Genomic DNA, 21,629 nt, shown 5'->3' with positions numbered 1-21,629 from the left:
AGTTTGGTATAGAGAAGAATACGGAGGCTTGGGAACATGGCGAGATGAAGGCATACTGTGTGTGTGTGCAGTACGTGCATGTGTTTGTGTTTGCGCGCACATTGCTATTGTGGACGAGAGCAGAGCAGAAGACCAATTTCCGTCGTAACAGATGGCCTAATAAAGTTTGAAATTGTGGATCCGTATGAAAGGAACAAACTCACCGTTAGCTTTTCCTGTTCTCGGCAACAAAGGCTTTTTGAAGTCACCGCCAAGACAACCTCATGATATTTATTTGAGGTGAACACCCAAGTACCTCTGAGGGGCCCAGTCCTAAAGGATTTGGAGTTCGCTGCAAAACAAATGCCCAAAAATAGCACCTGATATTTCAGAAGAGGCTTGTTACAGAGGATATGGTCAAATGGCTGTATAATGGTGCATGTGTAGCAGTCTAATGGCCCATGCTCATCCTGTGTGGTTAATAACCCTCATTAAAGTGATTTGTGTCGCCAGACACAGAGAATTCTACACACAGCCGGCCGACACTGATAAATGGGCCTACTTTCTCCATGTGCCAATACCCATAGCTTTCTCTGACGTTCCCATTCTGGTAGGCATCTGTAGACTTTAGTTTATCTCAATAGATCTGATTTTGTTTTATGGCATTTCTGCGTGCACGTGCACCACGCCTGCGCTGTATAAGGGGAACGTGAGGCCGTGGTAGTTTGGAGCAAGGCTACGTTGTGTCACTTGCCTCTCACTGTACTGCCTCTCACAGTCGTACTGGGAAGCCATTCCCCCGCATTCCCTCCTGCCTATGACAGGACCGAGCTACTGGGATAGCACTTTAACCCCCCCCCTCCCCCTTCCCTCTAAACACAGGAATAGCTCATACACACCCACAGACCAGCAGAGTGAAAGCCGTAGCCATGTGGAAGCAGGTAAGAGTCCAGTTTGATTTAACCCTTAACTGTCATTTAACCATTTTAAAAAGCTCTGTGTTTTGTAAGTGTTCACCCTTCCAGCAATCTAGGGAGAGCGAGAGGCAGAGAGAGAGGGGGCAAGGTAGAACTGAGCTATTGGGATACCGCAGCGACATTGACCTAGGGGGCAATGCACAAGCTATAGTAACTGCCTAGTGGTTCTGGCTCCAGGGAAACAAATGGAAGCAGCTCTGAAACGGCACTAGAACTGTAGTTGCTGTCATAGTTCAGCTGAGGTGCTGTTTTTATTCGGAAGCTGAAGCAGCAAGTCACTTTGGTGAGCTTCGGCTTTGCTTGGATATTAGCCTACAATACTGTATATATCTTCAGAGGGTTGTGCAGTGCAGCTACACAATTATTGATCTGTTGCGATAGTACAGTCAGGTGTGCACATGCTAGCTTTAGCTGGGATTTGGTTGAGATTTTAAAGAGAAAGAGGTAGAGTTCTCATTTAGCTGATAAAAATGTAATTGAGGAAGAGGGAATGGCTTTAGTGAGCTTAACTGTGAAATAAAGTTGACACTTGCTTTACTAGGATGCAGAGTAACCTTAACTTTTCTTGGAGGTGTGTAGGTTTTATAGTTTTGGTAAATGTTGTACATAGGGCTGTGAAGATAATGGAATTGTGGGTTCATTGTAATGCAAATGGTAATGGCGCCGGAGGGGATGGCTGCCGTTTAACGGGCTACTAACTAACTGTGCTATTTTGTGTGTTTTTATGCAATTGTTTAACTTATTTTGTACACAAGGTTGCTGCTACCATCTCTTATGACCGAAAATAGCTTCTGGATATCAGAACAGCAATTACTCACCTCAAACAAAGATTTTTTTCTTTAATGAGTCTGACGCGAAGGATATACGGTTTCACCGAGTCGGGGCTGAACGACGACATGGATAATATTCATTTAGCTGGGTTTTCCGTGTATCGACAGAACAGCTATGTCTGGTAAGACGAGGGGTGGGGGTGTGCATCTATTTGTCAATAACAGCTGGTGTGCAAAGTCTAATATTAAGGAAGTCTTCGAGGTATTGCTCGCCTGAGGAAGAGGTACTTTATGATAAGCTGTTGACCACACTATCTACCATGAGTGTTGATCTATATTTTTCGTAGGCGTCTATTTACCATGACAAACCGATGCTGGCACTAAGACCGCACTCAACAAGCTGTATAAGCCATAAGCAAACAAGAAAATGCTCATCCAGGAGCGGTCCTCCTAGTGGCCGGGGTCTTTAGTGCAGGCAAACTTAAATCCGCTTTACCTAATTTCTACCAGCATGTCACATGTGCAACCAGAGGGGAAAAAAACTCTAGACCACCACAGAGAAAGATACTTAAGCTCTTCCTTACCCTCCATTTGGCAAATCTGACCATAATTCTATCCTCCTGATTCCTGCTTTACAACCAAAAACTAAAGCAGGATGTACCAGTGACTCGCTCAATATGGAAGTGGTCAGATGACGTGGATGCTATGCTACAGGACTGTTTTGCTAGAACAGACTGGAATATGTTCCAGGATTTATCCAATGGCATTGAGGAGTATACCACCTCAGTCACCGGCTTCATCAATTAGTGCATTCATGATGTCGTCCCCACAGTGACCGTACGTATATATCTCAAGGCATGGATTACAGGCAGCATCCGCACCGAGCTTCAGGCTAGAGCTGCCGCTTTCAAGGAGTGGGACAGTAATCCGGACACTTATAAGAAATCACGCTATGCCCTCAAATGAACCATTAAACAAGCAAAGGGTCAATACAGGACTAGGATTGAATCCTACTACACCGGCACTGAAGCTCGTCGGATGTCGCAGGGCTGGCAAACTATTACAGACTACAAAGGGAAACCCAGCTGTGACCTGCCCAGTGTGATCACGCTCTCGGTAGCCCATGTGAGCGAGACCTTTAAACGGGTCAACATTCACAAGGCCGCAGGGCCAGACGGATTACCAGGATTTGTACACAGAGCATGTGCGGACCAACTAGCAAGCGTCTTCACTGATATTTTCAACCTCTCCCTAACAGAGTCTGTAATACCCACATGTTTATGATCTGTGCATAGTCACTTTACCCCAACCTACATGTACAAACTGCCTCCACTAGCCTGTACCTCCACACACAGCCTCGTTATTTTATTGTTTCTTTTCATTTTTTACTTTAGTTAGTAAATATTTTCTTAACCCTATTTTTTAAAATTCATTATTGGTTAACGGCTTGTAAGTTAGCATTTCACAGTAAGGTCTACATCTGCTCTATTCGGCACTTTTGATTTGATTAAACTATTACCAAAAGTAATACAACACAGCTTTGGTGACACCCCTATCGTTAAAAACAAATTATTTGACAGCTTTGAACTTTTGAAAATCATTTTACGAGCAGTGGAACTTATGGGCTATTACTGCTATTTTACAAACTACACAGAAATATGAAGTTGAATGCCCCTTCACCTAAAATTAATGTATTAAGACATTTTTTTTGTTGACATTTATTGTCCATAATTGTCGCTGTTATACAATAATTGTGCCAGCCCATATCATGCGACTTGAAAGGAGTTGAGATGCATTCCTTACGTTAGTTGTAGTAGTAGTTAGTCGTACTGTACTGTAGTTGTACTGCCTAGTTGGACTGTATATTTTGCTGTATTGCAGTTTCTTGTAGCTACATTAAAGTGATGGATTGAAATTGTGCAATTATGCACTTTCTTTCTACTTACCCAGAGTCAAATGAATTAATGGGTACCGTTTTTATACAGTACCAGTCAAAAATGTGTACACACCTACTCATTTCAGGGTTTTTCTGTATTTTTTAAAACTATTTTCTACATTGTAGAATAACAGTGAAGATATCAAAACTAGGAAATAACACAGGGAATCATGTAGTAACCTAAAAAGTGTTTAAAAAATCTCAAATCTCAAATATATTTTGATTTGTTCAAGTAGCCACCCTTTGCCTTCATGACAGCTTTGCACATTCTTGGCATTCTCTCAACCAGCTTCATGAGGTAGTCACCTGGAATGCATTTAAATTAACAGGTGTGCCTTGTTCATTTGAGTTATTTCCTTATCAATGCATTTGAGACAATCAGTTGTGTTGTGACAAGGTAGGGGTGGTATACCCTATTAGCCCTATTTGGTAAAATACCAAGTCCATATTATGGCAAGAACAGCTCAAATAAGCAGAGAGAAACGTCAGTCAATCCGGACAATTTCAAGAACTTTGAAAGTTTCTTCAGTTGCAAAAACAATCAAGAGCTATGATGAAACTGTCTCTTATGAGGACCGCCACAGGAAAGGAAGACCCAGAGTTACCTCTGCTGCAAAGGATTAGTTCATTAGAGTTACCATCCTCAGATTGCAGCCCAAATAAATGCATCACAGAGTTCAGGCAACAGACTCATATCAACATCAACTGTTCAGAGGAGGCTGTGTGAATCAGGCCTTCATGGTCAAATTGCAAGAAACCACTACTAAAGGACACCAATAAGAAGAAGAGACTTGCTTGGGCCAAGAAACACGAGCAATGGACATTAGGCCTGTTGAAATCTGTCCTTTGAGTCCACATAATTTTGGGGGGGTTTCAACTGCCGTGTCTTTGTGAGATGCAAAGTAGGTGAACGGATGACCTCCACGTGTGGTTCCCACCGTGAAGCATGGAGGAGGAGGTGTGATTGTGTGGTGGTGCTTTGCTGGTCACACTGTCAGTGATTTATTTTAACCAGCATGGCTACCACAGCATCAGCTTGAGGTGGTGATCCCCGGAGATGCAAAGTAGGTGAACGTGGATGACCTCCACGTGTGGTTCCCACCGTGAAGCATGGAGGAGGAGGTGTGATTGTGTGGTGGTGCTTTGCTGGTCACACTGTCAGTGATTTATTTTAACCAGCATGGCTACCACAGCATTCTGCAGCAATACGCCATCCCATCTGCTTTGCACTTAGTCTCACCATCATTTGTTTTTCAACAGGACAATGACCCCAAAACACCTCCAGGCTGTGTAAGGGCTGTTTGACCAAGAAGGAGAGTGATTGAGTGCTGCATCAGATGACCTGGCCTCCACAATCACCTGGCCTCAAACCAATTGAGATGTTTTGGGATGAGTTGGACCGCAGAGTGAAGGGAAAAGCAGCCAACAAGTGCTCAGCATATTTGTGAACTCCTTCAAGACTGTTGGAAAAGCATTCCTCATGAAGCTAGTTGAGAGAATGCCAAGAGTGTGCAAAGCTGTCATCAAGGCAAAGGTTGGCTGCTTTGAAGAATCTCAAATATGAAATAGATTTTGATTTGTCACTTTTTATTGTTGTTGTTGCTTACCACATGATTCCAAATGTGTTATTTAATAGTGTTGATGTCTTCACAATTATTCTACAATGTAGAAAATACAACAAAAATGTTTTTTAAGACCTTGAATGACAAGGTGCGTCCAAACTTCTTACTGGTGCTGTATCTCTTTGTGTGGTTTGAACGTAGTTTCTGGAGCCATCGCTCCAGACGTATACAGGAGCCGCTAGCATGCTGAGGTGCCTACTGACTGTAGTGATGCCTTTTTAATGTGATGAAAAGGCCAACATATAAACTTGCCTGCTGCTGTTGCTAGCCTGGCTCCCACTGTATTTGACTTAGGGGTGGCAGCCGTAGCCTAGTGGTTAGAGCGTTGGACTAGTAACCGGAAGGTTGCAAGTTCGAATCCCCTGAGCTGACAAGGTACAAATCTGTCGTTCTGCCCCAGAACAAGACAGTTAACCCACTGTTCCTAGGCTGTCATTGAAAATAAGAACTTGTTCTTAACTGACTTGCCTAGTTAAAAAAAAAGTAATATCCTTGGCGTGATTGTGTGCACGTTCACTTGTAAGTGTACATGCAGTTTTACGTGTGTGTGTTGTAGGCTACATGTGTGTACGAATGTGTACTTGCTGTATGTGGGTTGTGTTTGGAGGCTTGTCCACACACAACTACCCGCCTCTTGAAATCAATCTGTGCCTTTTTAACAATAGTTCAAAGTCTGCGTTGAAACAGTTTTCTTTTGGAGGAGAGTGCTGGTGTTCCGAGTTCTCAACTTCTGATGACACCGGAGCCTCTTCATCTCTGTTAACAAAAGCCAGCGTGTGGGATGGAAGGATAATTATTAGCTGTATTATTCAGAGCCTACATAGCAGCTCCACTCAAAGGGCTACTTTAAATGTCTGTCTTTGCCACCACGTACGCAGACACCCACATCACATTACACACGCCAACGTATATACACATACACACACATTGATACCCACATCGCATTACACACGCCAACTTACACACGCCAATATATATATATATATATATATATATATATATATACATATATATATATATATATACATTACACACGCCAACTTATATATATATATATATACACACACACACACACACACACACACACACACACACACACACACACACGTTGATGCCCACATAGCATTACACACGCCAACTTATATATATATACACACACACACTGATACCCATACAAACGAATGCCACATGCATACACACGTATACATGGACAGACAGACGGACTGACTCATGCACACGCACACACACACACACCTCTCCGCACTTTGCATGGGAATGACCTCGCTCTGTCCCTCAGAATGCACCAACAACCGTCCTCCTTTCTCTCCCTCCCTCCCCTCCCTCCGTCCCTACATCTGTCCTCCGCCCTGCATTTCAAACACATTTCATCTGGAAACCTTTAAATAGACCTGACCTTTTTGACTGAACACACACACCCACTCACAAAATAGATGTTTTGAAGCGATCTGTCTTCCTCAGCGCGCAGCTCTCGCAAACCTGCCAGCTGTCTCACGCCAGTAGATACGGAGACAAATGTCTCCACTTAGGATTGGATGAGACGTCAATGAGGAGGCTGCATCCCGAAAGGTACCCTGTTCCCTATTTAGTGCATACATTTTGACCAGGATCATATGGGCACTGGTCAAAAGTAATGCACTATTTAGGGAATAAGGTGCCATTTGTGACGTAACCAGCTGTTCAAAGCCAACATATTTAGCCTTTGATACGCTACATGACCAAATGTATGTGGACACCTACTCGTCAAACATCTCATGGCAAAATCATGGGCATTAATTCATATGGAGTTGGTCCCCCCACTCTTCTTGGAATGCTTTCCACTAGATGTTGTAACATTGCTTTTAGGACTTGCTTCCATTCAGCCTCGTGAGGTCGGTCACTGATGTTGGGCGATTAGGCTTGGCTCGCCGTAGGGGTTCCAATTCATCCCAAAGGCATTTGATGTGGTTGAGGTCAGGGCCCTGTGCTGGCCAGTCAAGTTCTTCCACACCGAGCTGACAAACCAATTCAGTATGGTCCTCGCTTTGTGCACAGGGGCATTGTCATGCTGAAACAGGAAAGATCCTTCCCCAAACTGTTGCCACAAAGTAGGAAGTGCAGGAAGAATCGTCTAGAATGTCATTGTATGCTGTAGCATTAAGATTTCCCTTCCCTGGAATTTAGGGGCCTAGCCCAAACCATGAAAAACAGCCCCATTATTTATCATCCACCAAACTTTACAGTTGTCAATATACCTTGGCAGGTAGTGTTCTCCTGGCATCCGCCAAACCCAGATTAGTTTGCCGGCCTGCCAGATGGTGAAGCGTGATTCAACACTCCAGAGAATGCATTTCCACTGCTCCAATGGCGGCAAGCTTTACACCACTTCAGCCGACCCGTGGCATTGCGCATGGTGATCTTAGGCTTGTGTGCGGTTGCTCGGCCACAAAAACCCATTTTATGAAGCTCCTGACAAATAGTTATTGTGTTGATGTTGCTTCCAGAGGCAGTTTGGAACTCGGTAGTCAGTGTTGCAACCGAGGACAGACGTGCTAAGCGCTTCAGCACTCTGCGGTCACTTCTCACTAAAAGACACATGACAGCCCGCTTGGAGTTTGCCAAAAGGCACCTAAAGACTCAGACCATGAAAAACAAGATTCTCTGGTCTGATAAAACCAAGATTGAAAGCTTTGGCCTGAATGCCAAGCATCACTTCTGGAGTAAACCTAGCACCATCCCTATGGTGAAGCATGGAGGTTGCGGAGATTAGTCATTATCAAGGAAAAGATGAATGGAGCAAAGTACAGAGAGATCCTTGATGATATCTTGCTCCAGAGCGCTCAAAACCTCAGACTGGGGTGAAGGTTCACCATCCAACAGGACAATGACCCTAAGCACACAGCCAAGGCAACGCAGGAGTGGCTTCGGGACAGGTCTCTGAATGTCCAGCCAATGTCCAGCCAGAGCCCGGACTTGAACCCATGCAGCAATGCTCCCCATTCAACCTGACAGAGCCTGAGAGGATCTGAAGAGAAGAATGGGAGAAACTCGCCAAATACAGGTGTGCCAAGCTTGTAGCGTTTTATCCAATTAGACTCGAGGCTGTAATCTCTGCCAAAGGTGCTTCAAAAAAGTACTGAGTGAAGGGTCTGAATATTTATATAAATGTGATATTTCAGTTTTATTATTATTTATATAAAATAGCCCAAAAATCTACAAACATGTTTTTGCTTTGTCATTATGGGGTATTGTGTGTAGATTGATGAGGGGGAAAAACAATGAGGCTGTCGGCTTTCTTTCTCCCTCTCTCTCGGAGGACCTGAGCCCTCGGACCATGCCTCAGGACGACCTGGCCTGATGACTCCTTGCTGTCCCCAGTCCACCTGGCCGTGCTGCTGCTCCAGTTTGATTTGATTTAACTTTTTTTTTTAAATTGGATAATAAGTCTGAATACTTTCCGAAGGAGGCGAGGGGGGGTGTAGAGTTGAAGTCAGAAGTTTACATACAATTAGGTTGGAGTCATTAACTTGTTTTTTTTAACCACGCCACAAATTTCTTTTAAAAAAACTATAGTTTTGGCAAGTCGGTTAGGACATCTACTTTGTGCATGACACAAGTAATTTTTCCAATAATTGTTTACAGACAGATCATTTCACTTATAATTCACTGTATCACAATTCCAGTGGGTCAGAAGTTGACATGCACTAAGTTGACTGTGCCTTTAAACAGGTTGGAAAATTCCAGAAAATGATGTCATGGCTTTAGAAGCTTCTGATAGGCTAATTGACATCATTTGAGTCAATTGGAGGTGTACCTGTGGATGGATTTCAAGGCCTTCCTTCAAATTCAGTGTCTCTTTCTTGACATCATGGGAAAATCAAAAGAAATCAGCCAAGACCTTAGAAAAAAATGGTAGACCTCCACAAGTCTGGTTCATCCTTGGGGAGCAATTTACAAACGCCTGAAGGTACCACGTTCATCTCTACAAACAATAGTATGCAAGTATAAACACCATGGGACCACGCAGCCGTCATACCACTCAGGAAGGAGACGCGTTCTGTCTCTAATGGGTGAATGTACTTTGGTGCGAAAAGTGCAAATCATCCCCAGAACAACAGCAAAGGACCTTGTGAAGATGTTGGAAGTAACAGGTACAAAAGTATCTATATCCACAGTAAAACAAGTCCTAAATTGACATAACCTGAAAGGCTGCTCAGCAAGGAAGAAGCCACTGCTCCAAAACTGCCATAAAAAAGCCAGACTACGGTTTGCAACTGCACATGGGAACAAAGATCGTACTTTTTGGAGAAATGTTCTCTGATCTAATTCAACAAAAATAGTACTGTTTGGCCAAAATGACCATTGTTTTGTTTGGAGGAAAAAGTGGGAGGCTTGCAAGCTGAAGAACACTGAAGCACGGGGGTTGGCAGCATCATGGGTTGGGGGTGCTTTGCTGCAGCAGGGACTAGTGCACTTCACAAAATAGATGGCATCACGAGGATGGAAAATTACGTGGATATATTGAAGCAACATCTCAAGATTTCAGTCAGCTTGGTCGCAAATGGGTCTTCCAAATGCACAGTGACCCCAAGCATACTTCCAAAGTTGTGGCTAAATGGCTTAAGGACAACAAAGTCAAGGTATTGGAGTGGTCATCACAAAGCCCTGACCTCAATCCTATAGAAAATTTGTGGGCAGAACTGAAAAAGCATGTGCGAGCAAGGAGGCCTACAAACCTGACTCAGTTACATCAGCTCTGTCAGGAGGAATGGTGCAAAATTGTCCAAACCGGGATAAGTGGGAAGCTTGTGGAAGACTAACTGAAACATTTGACTCAAGTTAAACAATTTAAAGGCAATGCTACCAAATACAAATTGAGTGTATGTAAACTTCTGACCCACTGGGAATGTGATGAAAGAAATAATAAATAAATCATATTATTCTGACATTTCGCATTCTTAAAATAAAGTGCTGATCGAAACTGACCTAAGACTGGGAATTTTTACTTTGATTAAATGTCAGGAATTGTGAAAAACTGAGTTTAAATGTTTGAGGCTAAGGTGTATGTAAACTTCCGACAGAGAAATGGACAGTGGTTCATTTATTACGGGCCTGTATTCAGTCTTGTAGGAGTGCTGGTTTAGGATCAGTTTTGCCTGTTTTAAATCTTATTGAACTTATTGAACTTGGACAGGGGGGACTTTATCCTAGATCAGTATTCTTACTCTGTGACGCTTTGTGAATACGGGCCCTTCTTTTCTTCTCTGTAATTTCATCATGAGAAAATGGGAGAATGGACTAAGACTTTATCAACAGGCATTTGCACAATGTTGTCCAGTCAATCTTCATCTCGCGTCACTAATGACACCAGAGCCTCTTATCTGCATGTGCAGGAACTTAAAGCAGAGGGCCGCCAGACAGAGAGCAGTGTGCAGCATGGCCTGAGTCCCAAATGCCACCCTATTCAGTGCACTGCTTGAGTTCACAGTTCTGCTTGAACCATGCACTGAAGCATTTTGACAGGTTGACACTTGTATGAACTTTTTAGCCTCTCTGTGTTTTTGATATAGGAGAAAGATGGTTTCTCAGAGGGAAATGCATACTGTACTGGATGAGAAAAAAGAAACCGTTTTAAGCCAAGGCCGATTGTAGGCGTATTTTAAGAAAGGTGTGTGTGCGTGCGTGCGAACAATAACAGCCCTTTGTTGCTGTCCTGACAGGACTTGGTACAGAGCCCCTGACAGAGCACAGCACTTCAATAGCACCGCTAACCAAACAACACAGCAGCCTGCTTTTACAGTAAACACACACACACTGAAATGGGAGCAGGTTAGGAGAATGTAGGTTAAATACTGTTTTTAGGTTGTGTTAGTTATAGGGATGTGACAAAGGGAGAGAAACAAAAGTACATACAAAAAAATGCTTAAAATTTCATGTGAATTCACATGGCAGCTGTGCTGCTGTCAACTGTCTCACAGTGCGTCACTTTCAGATAGTACAGGGACAATGCTTAACCATCATTGCTGTACCTCAATTCCATCTTCGGAAGTTTGGATTTCCTTCTCAATGACAGTTTAAGTCGAAAGTGTACATACACCTTAGCCAAGTACATTTAAACTCAGTTTTTCACAACTCCTGACATTTATTCCGAGTACAAATTCCCTGTCTTAGGTCAGTTAGGATCACCACTTTATTTTAAGAATGTGAAATGTCAGAATAATAGTTAAGAGTGATTTGATTTATTTCAGCTTTTATTTCTTTCATCACGTTCCCAGTGGGTCATAAGTTTACATACACTCAATTCGTATTTGGTAGCATTGCCTTTAAATTGCTTCACTTGGGTCAAATGTTTCGGGTAGCCTTCCACAAGCTTCCCACAATAAGTTGGGTGAATTTTGGCCCATTCCTCCTGACAGAGCTGGTGTAACTGAGTCAGGTTTGTAGACCTCCTTGCTCACACCCATTTGCAACCAAGCTTTTAGCTTCCTGACTGATGTCTTGAGATGTTGCTTCAATATATCCACATAATTTTCCATCCTCGTGATGCCATCTATTTTGTGAAGTGCACCAGTCCCTCCTGCAGCAAAGCACTCCCACGACATGATGCTGCCACCCGTGTGCTTCACAGTTGGGATGGTGTTCTTCAGCTTGCAAGCCTTCCCCTTTTTTCCTCCAAACATAACGATGGTCATTATGGCCAAACAATTCCATTTTTGTTTCATCAGACCAGAGGACATTTCTCCAAAAAGTACCATCTTTGTCCCCATGTGCAGTGGCAAACCGTAGTCTGGCTTTTTTATGGCTGTTTCTGTGGATATAGATCCTCCAGCATCTTCACAAGGTCCTTTGCTGTTGTTCTGGGATTGACTTGCACTTTCGCACCAAAGTACGTTCATCTCTAGGAGACAGATGGTCTGCTTCCTGAGCGGCATGACAGCTGTTTGGTCCCATGGTGTTTATACTTGCGTACTATTGTTTGTACAGATGAATGTGGCACCTTCAGAGGTTTGGAAATTGCTCCCAAGGATGAACCGGACTTGTGGAGGTCTACAATTGTTTTTCTGAGGTCTTGGCTGATTTCTTTTGATATTCCCATGATGTCAAGCAAAGAGGCTGAGTTTGAAGGTAGGCCTTGAAATACATCCACAGGTACACCTCCAATTGACTCATGATGTTGATTAGACTAACAGAAGCTTCTAAAGCCTTGATGACATTTTCTGGAATTTTCCAAGCTGTTTATAGGCACAGTCAACTTAGTGTATGTACATTTTTGACCCACTGGAATTGTGATACAGTGAATTATAAGTGAAATCTGTCTGTCTAGAATTGTTGGAATAATTACTTGTCATGCACAAATTAGATGTCCTAACCGACATGCCAAAACATTAGTTCGTTAACAAGACATTTGTGGAGTGGTTGAAAAATTAGTTTTAATGACTCCAACCTAAGTGATTGTAAACTTCTGACTTCAGCTGTAACTTCTCAGAATATTGACATGCAGGACCGCTGCTGTCGCTTGATTTTCTCTGCCATTTTTACAACTGTTAACGATGATGACATAGTGGAGGAGCGTCATCTCAAAAATAAATGATTCCTCGACTCCTTTCATGCTGACTCCTGGTGTCTACTGCAATTTCTGAGTGTCAAGATTCGATTCCTCTAGGACACCACTCCTAAGTTTCAGTATTTTTGGATTGGTGGAGAGATTTGTTGCCATACTTCCGAGAACACAAACACTTCCATCTTTCTTAGCGGGCTAGCTAGGGATGGAGAGCGATGGGAGGGGCACCGTATAGGCAAGTCGGCAGACAGTCAGAACCGTGCACTAGGCCTGTCTATCGGCTGTCAAAACCTGTATCTTTCAATGAAATGCTGTATCTCGCAATTTCCTGGCTTGCCATGTCAAGCAACTTCAGTCAAGCAACTTCAGTCAAGCATGGCCTATCATCAATGAATAGGGTAGGATATTGAGATGAGCGAGATGCAACACTTCGCTCTCCCAGTCACACACAGTATCTGCGAAAGTGCACAGGTTCGTTTCACGCTGTTCCGTGCGGTAGCCAGGGCACCAAACAGGAGAAATTGAACTTTGCGCTGCAACGCTCTTAGTTGAAGCGGAAATGGACTGTGCTGTTTACGTTCTGCGTCTACATAAAGAAAAACATTGTTTTTCTGTTATGGATTTTACTTGACAATAAGGATCTCAATTTTGTTTAAACGTTCACACCACTACTTAGTGAGCAGTGCTTGCTGATGTTTGATGGAGACACTACTACAACAACTACTACACATAAACACATGCCTTTGCACACACACATTCTAAGAGGTTAAGTCATCTGCACTGGGATGGGGTGGGCATAGTAGCCAAGTAACCAACATTTGTTTACATTAATGTTTACCTCCCTTGATGTGCCAATCAAGACTTGAGTGTCCTTACGTACCTCCTCAGCACTGTAGGTAGATACCACACCGTACATAGAGCGGGATGAGCTCAGTGCTAAAGCCAGTGTGGAGTGGGTTATTTCTCTCACCATGCAGGGTGGTTTTTGAGAGAAAGCAGAGATTTCTTTTCTTAGAGGGATGTTATCTGTTATGACGCTTCACCTGTGTCTCTGTTTAGGTACTCCCACAACATGTTCAAAGCCAGATAATAAGAGTTAACATTTATCTAGTCTTACTTAATACCCCAAACCAGAAACCAACAGAAACAACCCAAAATACCAAACAGCTGCCCTTTACAAAAAATACCAGAAACATCCAGAAAGTACTCCAAACAGCTACCCCCAAATACCAGAAACAACTGAAAAAAGCTACCCTCAAAATATTGGAAACTGCTCGAAACAACCCCAAAATATCCAAATCAATTGTTTATTGGTCGCCTACATAGATTTGCAGATGTTATCTCAGGTGCAGCGAAATGTTTGTTCCTAGCTCCAGCAGTGCAGTAATATCTAACATCCCACAGCATGATGCTGCCACCACCATGCTTCACTGTCCTCCAGATGTGACGCTTGGCATCCAGGCCAAATAGTTCAATCTTGGTTTCATCAGACCAGACAATCTTGTCACTCATGGTCTGAGAGTCCTTTAGGTGTCTTTTGGCAACCACCAAGAGGGCTGTCGTATGCCTTTTACTGAGGAGTGACTTCCGTCTGGCCGCTCTACCATAAAGGCCTGATTGGTGGAGTGCTGCAGAGATGGTTGTCCTTCTGGAATGTTCTACCAGCTCCACAGAGGAACTCTGGAGCTCTGTCAGAGTGACCATCGGGTTCTTGGCCACTTCCCTGACCAAGGCCTTTCTTCCCAGATTGCTCAGTTTGGCCGGGTGGCCAGTTCTAGAAGAAATGATGGAGGCCACTGTGTTCTTGGGGACCTTTAATGCTGCAAAAATGTTATGCTTTGACACACTCCTGTCTCTGAGCTCCTGTCTCTGGCATTTAGCGCGTCTGGTAGGCTTGCGTTACTGTGCAGCTAACGGCTGGGTTTCCCCATTTGTTTTGTCTGTAATAGTTCGCAAGCCCTGCCACATCCGACGAGCGTAGTAGGATTTAATCTTAGTCCTGTATTGATGCTTTACCTGTTTGATGGTTAGTTTGAGGGCATAGCAGGATTTCTTTTAAGCATCCTGATTAGAGTCCTGCTCCTTGAAAGCGGCAGCTCTAGCCTTTAGCTCTGTGTGGATGTTTCCTTTCATCCATGGCTTCTGGTTGGGATATGTGCATACTGTGGGGACGATGTTGTCAATGCACTTATTGATGAATCTGGTAACTGAGGAGGCATACTCCTCAATGCCATTGGATGAATCACAGAACATATTCCAGTCTGTTCTAGCAAAACGTGCTAGCAAAAGTTCCTGTAGCGTAGCATCCGTATCATCAGACCACTTCCGTATATATTGAGTCACTGGTACCTCCTGCTTTAGTTATTGGTTGTAAGCAGGAATCCGGAGGATAGAATCATATTTGCCAAATGGAGGGCGAGGGAAAGCTTGTATGCTTCTCTGTGTGTGGAGTTAAGGTGGTCTAGAGATTTTTTTTTTCCTTTTTTTTTTTTTTCCTCTGGTTGCAGATATGGGCCCTGAGACTGGCACTGGTTGTTTACAAGTAATACACTGAGGTCATCCCAAATCGCTGCAACATTACATTTGCTGTTGAATTTGATGGGGATCTGTGACCACGTCACCATTGTCGCTCATAGCTGACAAATACTGTGGAGGGTGGGTGCTACTGCTATCCCCCCGGACAGCACTATTGCTAAATGACTATAAAGTGATTAATTCCTGTTCAGCCAATATCGCTAATACTTATGTTTATTTGCATATTTGCAGCAGTACAGACTTTTCTACGATAATTGTCTATGCTAAGGTAGACCCCCTGGTTGCAGATATGTCCCCCGAGACTCGTATCTAGAGCATAGTGCGTATTTTCCTGTGTGAAACATAACTCTGCTTGCGTCCCAAATGGCACCCTATTCCATATTTAGTGCATTACTTTTGGTGCCATTTGGGATGCAGCCTCTGTCAAGACAACTAACAGCACAGCAGCCTCTTCACACGTCCCTGTGTGTATTGGACCAGAGTGCTTTTTTTCCTTCCTAAACCAGGAAGTGAGCTCTCAGCTGTCACTCCACATCAGCTCCGACAGGGACAGGAACAGGGACGGCAGCAGCTCAACTACGGGGATTTGACGGAGGGAATATATTGGGATAGTGTTGTGCGATGTGTGCCCTATAAAGGCTTGTTTTTAAGTCACTTGGTCTGTGTCCAAAATGTCAACCTATTCCCTACATCGTGCACTACTTTTGCCCAGAGCTCTATTGGCACTGGTTCGAAAGTAGTGCACTATAAAGGGCATGGGGTGCCATTTGGCATGCAGCCTTGGTGGTGTACGCAGGGCTTAACTGATTACATCCTAACCCCTGGAAGAAGAGGAATGGATTAGAGCGTCCTGGTACTCTGGGATATCTGGGGACGACGCGCTGCCTATCGTCAGCGATCTCCTTAAAGATCCAAATCTGCCTTTATGTTCTGAAAGGGACTGACTTAACCTACATAGCAAGCAACGGCAAGACGTGTTGAAGACTTACTGAACTTAGTATGTATGTGTGATTGGCTTTGCGATATCAGAAGATGCTACACAAATGTCTTCCCTAGTTATTTTGAGATGTCAACACTCGCTGGTTCGGGTCCCCCGAGTGGACTGGATGGTGGATATGTTGATGTGCCCATGAGGGGGGCACTTCACCCTGATTGCTCCTGTATGCTGCTCTGGATGGGAGCTTCTGCTAAATGACTAAGATGTAATGCAAATGTTGAGCGGCTTCACTGCAGGTGGATTGTAATGTTTTTTTAAATATATCATTAAAATAAAATAAACTTCACTGATTCACTTAGCGTCAGTTACACTACGAGTGATTTTGTGTTTCATAAATGGAACACTTGTCATCAGCCTTATCGTATAGGCAGTCAACTTTGACCGTGACTTCGACTTTCCAACTCACCCTCACTCTGCAAGCTCCCACGAGACGAGTCGAATGTTGAAGACTGTATATAGTTGGAAAACATTGGGTGCCGTTTGCCTTCAAAGTTTTTCCAAAGCAAAGCATTATTGACCAGCCCCCCTGCCACCACCCCTCTTTGTTTATCCCCTTGGCAATGGCATTTACACCCCTGATAGAGGGCCCTCGTGTGCCCCAAATGGCACCCTATTTCCTATGTAGTGCAGAAGTACATATCGGTAGTAGCCTATGGACGCAGGCCCCAGGTTGAAATCAATGGAGGCCTTGCCTGACCTCTCGCTCTCTCTCTCGCTCTTTCATTTGCTCTCTCTTTCTCTGTCTCTCTTTCTCTGTCTCCCTCTGTGTGTGTGTGTGTCTGAAATTTAGTGCTGAGCCTGACACTTTAAGGCCAGATCATACGAGCTGTCCAGGACGGGGGCCACCGCCACCCCACACATTCTACACAGGCCTGAGAAAGTCAGGGGGGGCGAGACTAGGGGGTTATTTGGTGCTTGAAACCCACTACGCCCCTAGAGAATGATGTGCTTGTGTGTACATGTGAGCGAAGGGGGTGAAAATCCAACGCAATGACCACCGACTGATTCGATAGCCAGGGATGCTAATTTGGTTCCACTCTGTCTTTTCCCCCTCTCTCCTCCTACCTCCATTCCCTCTCTCTTCTCCTCTGTTCCTCTCATAGCCATAACCAGAGGACCACGACGTTCCGGCACCCCGTGACGGGACAGGTGTCTCAGGAGAACGTTGGTTTTATCCTCCAAGAAATGTGAGTGATGAATCTACTTGTATCTACCCTTTTGTGCGATGACAACTTTTGGTTCTCAGAATATCGCTGGAATGCTAGTTGGTAATGGTCAATAACAGACCTGTGGCCTCTCAGGAATGTCAATGGCGTACATCTATTTGTAACTACGAGTGTGCAAACCTCGAACACAGCAGATGCCGAGCTTAAGTATCTTAATTCATGTGTATTCATTCAGAGTCTCAGACAAATATCAATCTTCAAAGAAAATCCAACTGTGTATTATTTCAAGACTGTAGATGGGAGCCTAGGAATTGTGGCGATGGCCAGATATGTCAAGGTATATGGAGCAGGGAAACAATCTATGGATGAATGGAATAGTGGTAAAAAGCTGGTACTGCTGGGAAAGCTGACATTTGGGAAAGTTTGCTTTGTTGGGGTATAGATATGTAGTTGTTGTTTGGTGTATACAGCATTGGGTGTGAAGTAAAAGGCAAAGCCAGTGTTGTTCAGAAACTGATATTATGGAACAGTGGTACATTAACCCACATAGGATGTTCTTTCTCTCAGTCCCTTTATGGATCATCAAGGTTGGAAGGTTGGACCAGGTGCCCTCTCAAATGTCCAGAGGCCTGGTCTCCAGATTCCACTCTACCCTTAGCTGGCCTCTACCAGGCCATCTTAACCCTGACTGTGTGAACCAAATGGCACACTGTCAGTACAGCTATGATTTACCACCCTAACGGCTCATGAGTTGTGACCTACAAACTCTGGTATATAAGTCTAGTGTTATAGGCGCATGATCTGCACATCTTGAAACCCCCAGTTTAGCTCAGAGTACTGGTGTGGGGTGTCACAACGCAGCGCATCTGTCCATCTCTTGCTCTAATTTCTCTTTCTCTCTTTGCGTTCTTCTGTCTCTTCTCTCTTTTTTTTGTTGCTCTGCCCTCTGAAATTGTGTGCAAGGAGATTCTGGAAAGAAATGACGAGGTTTTTCTTAATTCCTGGTTGCATCATTCCCAGATGGAAGATACCCTCCCAGCTTATCCCCTCCAGATTCTGAGAATCCTCCGACCAGGATTTCTGAAAAACCTGTGAACTTTGGGAAAGGATACGAGCACCATTGGTAGAACCTTGTAGTTGGTTTTACTGAAGATTTTCTATTATATTGATAAGATGGTCGAGTGACCGCTCTAACAACGGGGCGGCAAGTAGCCTAGTGGTTAGAGTGTTGGACTAGTAACCGGAAGGTTGCAAGATCGAATCCCCGAGCTGACAAGATAAAAATCTGTCGTTCTGCCCCTGAACAAGGCAGTTAACCCACTGTTCCTAGGCCGTCATTGAAAATAAGTATGGTTCTTAACTGACTTGTTAATTAAAGGAAAATAAATCAAATGAAACTTAGAAAATTTGCAATTCAATTTGACACTCTCATTAACCTCTACAAATGTTCCTCACTTCATGGTCTTATTTTTTGTGGACAGATTTTGGACAGAGTCTCTCTCTTTGCCTCTTCCTCTCTCTCTTTGCCTCTTCCTCTCTCTCTTTGCCTCTTCCTCTCTCTCTTTGCCTCTTCCTCTCTCTCTTTGCCTCTTCCTCTCTCTCTTTGCCTCTTCCTCTCTCTCTTTGCCTCTTCCTCTCTCTCTTTGCCTCTTCCTCTCTCTCTTTGCCTCTTCCTCTCTCTCTTTGCCTCTTCCTCTCTCTCTTTGCTCTCTTCCTCTCTCTCTTTCTCCTCTCTCTTTGCCTCTTCCTCTCTCTCTTTGCCTCTTCCTCTCTCTCTTCGCCTCTTCCTCCCTGGTTGTCGCTTGTCAGAAGTCTTCAGTCGTCCTGTGCTCTAACCTTTTAAACCAAAGATGAGTGAATTTAGACTACCTTTGGTTAGAACAAAGTGCCTGTTGTCCCCCTCCTGTGTCAGGGTCCAGCACTTTGGCCCAAGATGACACAGATTGGAAAGGTTGTGCACAGTCATTCCATGAAAAAGATTTTGGATTTTGTGCCTCAACATAAAACTACAGTGGACAAGCATGAGTTCACGCAGAACTTTCTTATTTCTTGAATATCTGCATCTATACACTGCACTGGCTGCTTGTCAACGTAAAATCTAAACAGCTGTGGAGCAAATAACACGGACACCACACACTCGCCAGCGTAGAGCTCTGTTCTCTACCTCGCTCCATATCTCTCTCCAGTCTGTCTCACTTTCTCTCTCTGGTAGTCGCTCCATCTCTCGTTCCCTCTCTTGGATCTAGCTCACTCTTGCTCTGTCCTTCTGTCTGGCGAGAACAGGAGAGCACATTCCCCTGCTATGTTCTGATGGATCCGTCTCATTAACGGCTACAGTATGTGGGCGTGGGGGCTTATTTGAGCCGCGCAGATAATGTGTCACGGCCACTCAGCATGCACACCCTCTATCTAGCACTGCATACAGAGGAACAGGCCAGAGGTGTGTGTCGGTGTGTGCGTTGTGTCATGAGTCTCAGTGCAGCTGCAGCCTTGAAAGCGTTATCAGGGGAACGAGGCAAGCTATAATGCTGCAGCCATGAGAATTGTGGGATATAATGTAGCCTAGCACTACCTGTAGTTTGGTGAGCGATTTTAAAATCGGCGCATTCAACAAAAAGTAGGTCAAACTACCACGTAGATCACAGGCGTTGTTCTGTCTGGCTCTACACTAGGGCTAGTCCAGGGTTTTCCGTCAGGAAAATGTGGCGCCGGACAATGTGACCGGGAAGATTTTAATTTGCCGGCCATTTCAGAAATGTATTGGACCTATATACATTGGGTGCACAACCCATTAGGGTGACCACTGACGGTGCTCAGAATGACACATCACGTTTAGATTATGGTAATTCACCTTAACAGAACATGCAACTCATGTAATGAAGCAGCCAATAAAACCTCATTTTCAAACATTTGCTAAAAAATCATTCCAGGGGAAACACCATTCTAAACAGCTCACCTGATAGCAGGTGACAGAGATGAAAATCTCTGTTAGAGGGGAACTCTCTAAAGATGCAACCACTCGGATGGGCGCAATTTCATTTTTGGATGAAAAACGTTCCCGTTTTAAACAAGATATTTTGTCACAAAAAGATGCTCGACTATGCATATAATTGATAGCTTTGGAAAGGAAACACTCTGAATTTTCCAGAACTGCCAAGATATTGTCTGGGGGTGCCCTAGAAAGGGAGCTACAGGCAAAACCAAGATGAAACGGCAACCAGGAAATTAGCAGGATTTTTGAGGCTCCGTTTTCCATTGTCTCCTTATATGGCTGTGAATGCGAGAGGAATGAGCCTGCCCTTTCTGTCGTTTCCCCAAGGTGTCTGCAGCATTGTGACGTATTTGTAGGCATATCATTGGAAGATTGACCATAAGAGACTACATTTTCCAGGTGTCCGCCCAGTGTCCTCCGTCGAAATTGGTGCGTCATTTTCAGCTGCTGGTATTTTTCCATGCGATTCTGAGGGGAAAGCAGGCTTCCACGAACTGCATATCAATGAAGAGATATGTGAAAAAACACCTTGAGGATTGATTCTAAACAACGTTTGCCATGTTTCGGTCAATATTATGGAGTTAATTCGGAAAAAGTTTGACGTTTTGGTGACTGAATTTTCGTTTCGGTAGCCAAATGTGATGTACAAAACGGAGCGATTTCTCCTACACAAAGATTCTTTCAGGAAAAACTGAACATTTGCTATGTAACTGAGAGTCTCCTCATTGAAAACATCTGAAGCTCTTCAAAGGTAAATGATTTTATTTATTTGGTTATCTGGTTTTTGTGAAAATGTTGCGTGCTAAATGCTAAGCTAGCTTGCAATACTCTTACACAAATGATTGATTTGCTATGGTTCAAAAGCATATTTTGAAAATCTGAGATGACAGTGTTGTTAAGAAAAGGCTAAGCTTGAGAGCAGGCGCATTATTTTCATTTTATTTGCGATTTTCAGAAATCGTTAACGTTGCGTTATGCTAATGAGCCTGAGGCTTTATTCACGATCCCGGATCCGGGATGGGGAGTATCAAGAGGTTACGATATGACTGTGGCCGTATCTTGCTCCAGCATATAAAGCCAGCAGATCTGCATTGACG

The 21,629-nt window shown here is 43.9% G+C and overlaps 1 protein-coding gene across 13 annotated transcripts in view; it reads left to right on the top strand.

The window, feature by feature from the left end:
• Positions 1-21,629, top strand: part of LOC135509634 (pleckstrin homology domain-containing family A member 7-like) — a 202,004-nt gene that overhangs the window by 75,945 nt on the left and 104,430 nt on the right. For 12 of the 13 annotated variants that reach the window (XM_064930441.1, XM_064930452.1, XM_064930443.1 and 9 more), the window contains one exon: positions 17,478-17,561. In XM_064930441.1, the coding sequence (XP_064786513.1) occupies positions 17,478-17,561 (84 nt within the window). Of the gene's footprint in view, positions 1-793; positions 921-17,477; positions 17,562-21,629 lie in introns of those variants that run through there. The other variant, XM_064930450.1, reaches the window with a different exon arrangement.

The sequence above is a fragment of the Oncorhynchus masou genome, chromosome 22, assembly GCF_036934945.1.
Source record: "Oncorhynchus masou masou isolate Uvic2021 chromosome 22, UVic_Omas_1.1, whole genome shotgun sequence".
NCBI lineage: Eukaryota > Metazoa > Chordata > Actinopteri > Salmoniformes > Salmonidae > Oncorhynchus > Oncorhynchus masou.
Note: the sequence above shows the minus strand (reverse complement) of the source record. Positions and strands in the feature narration are given on the sequence as shown.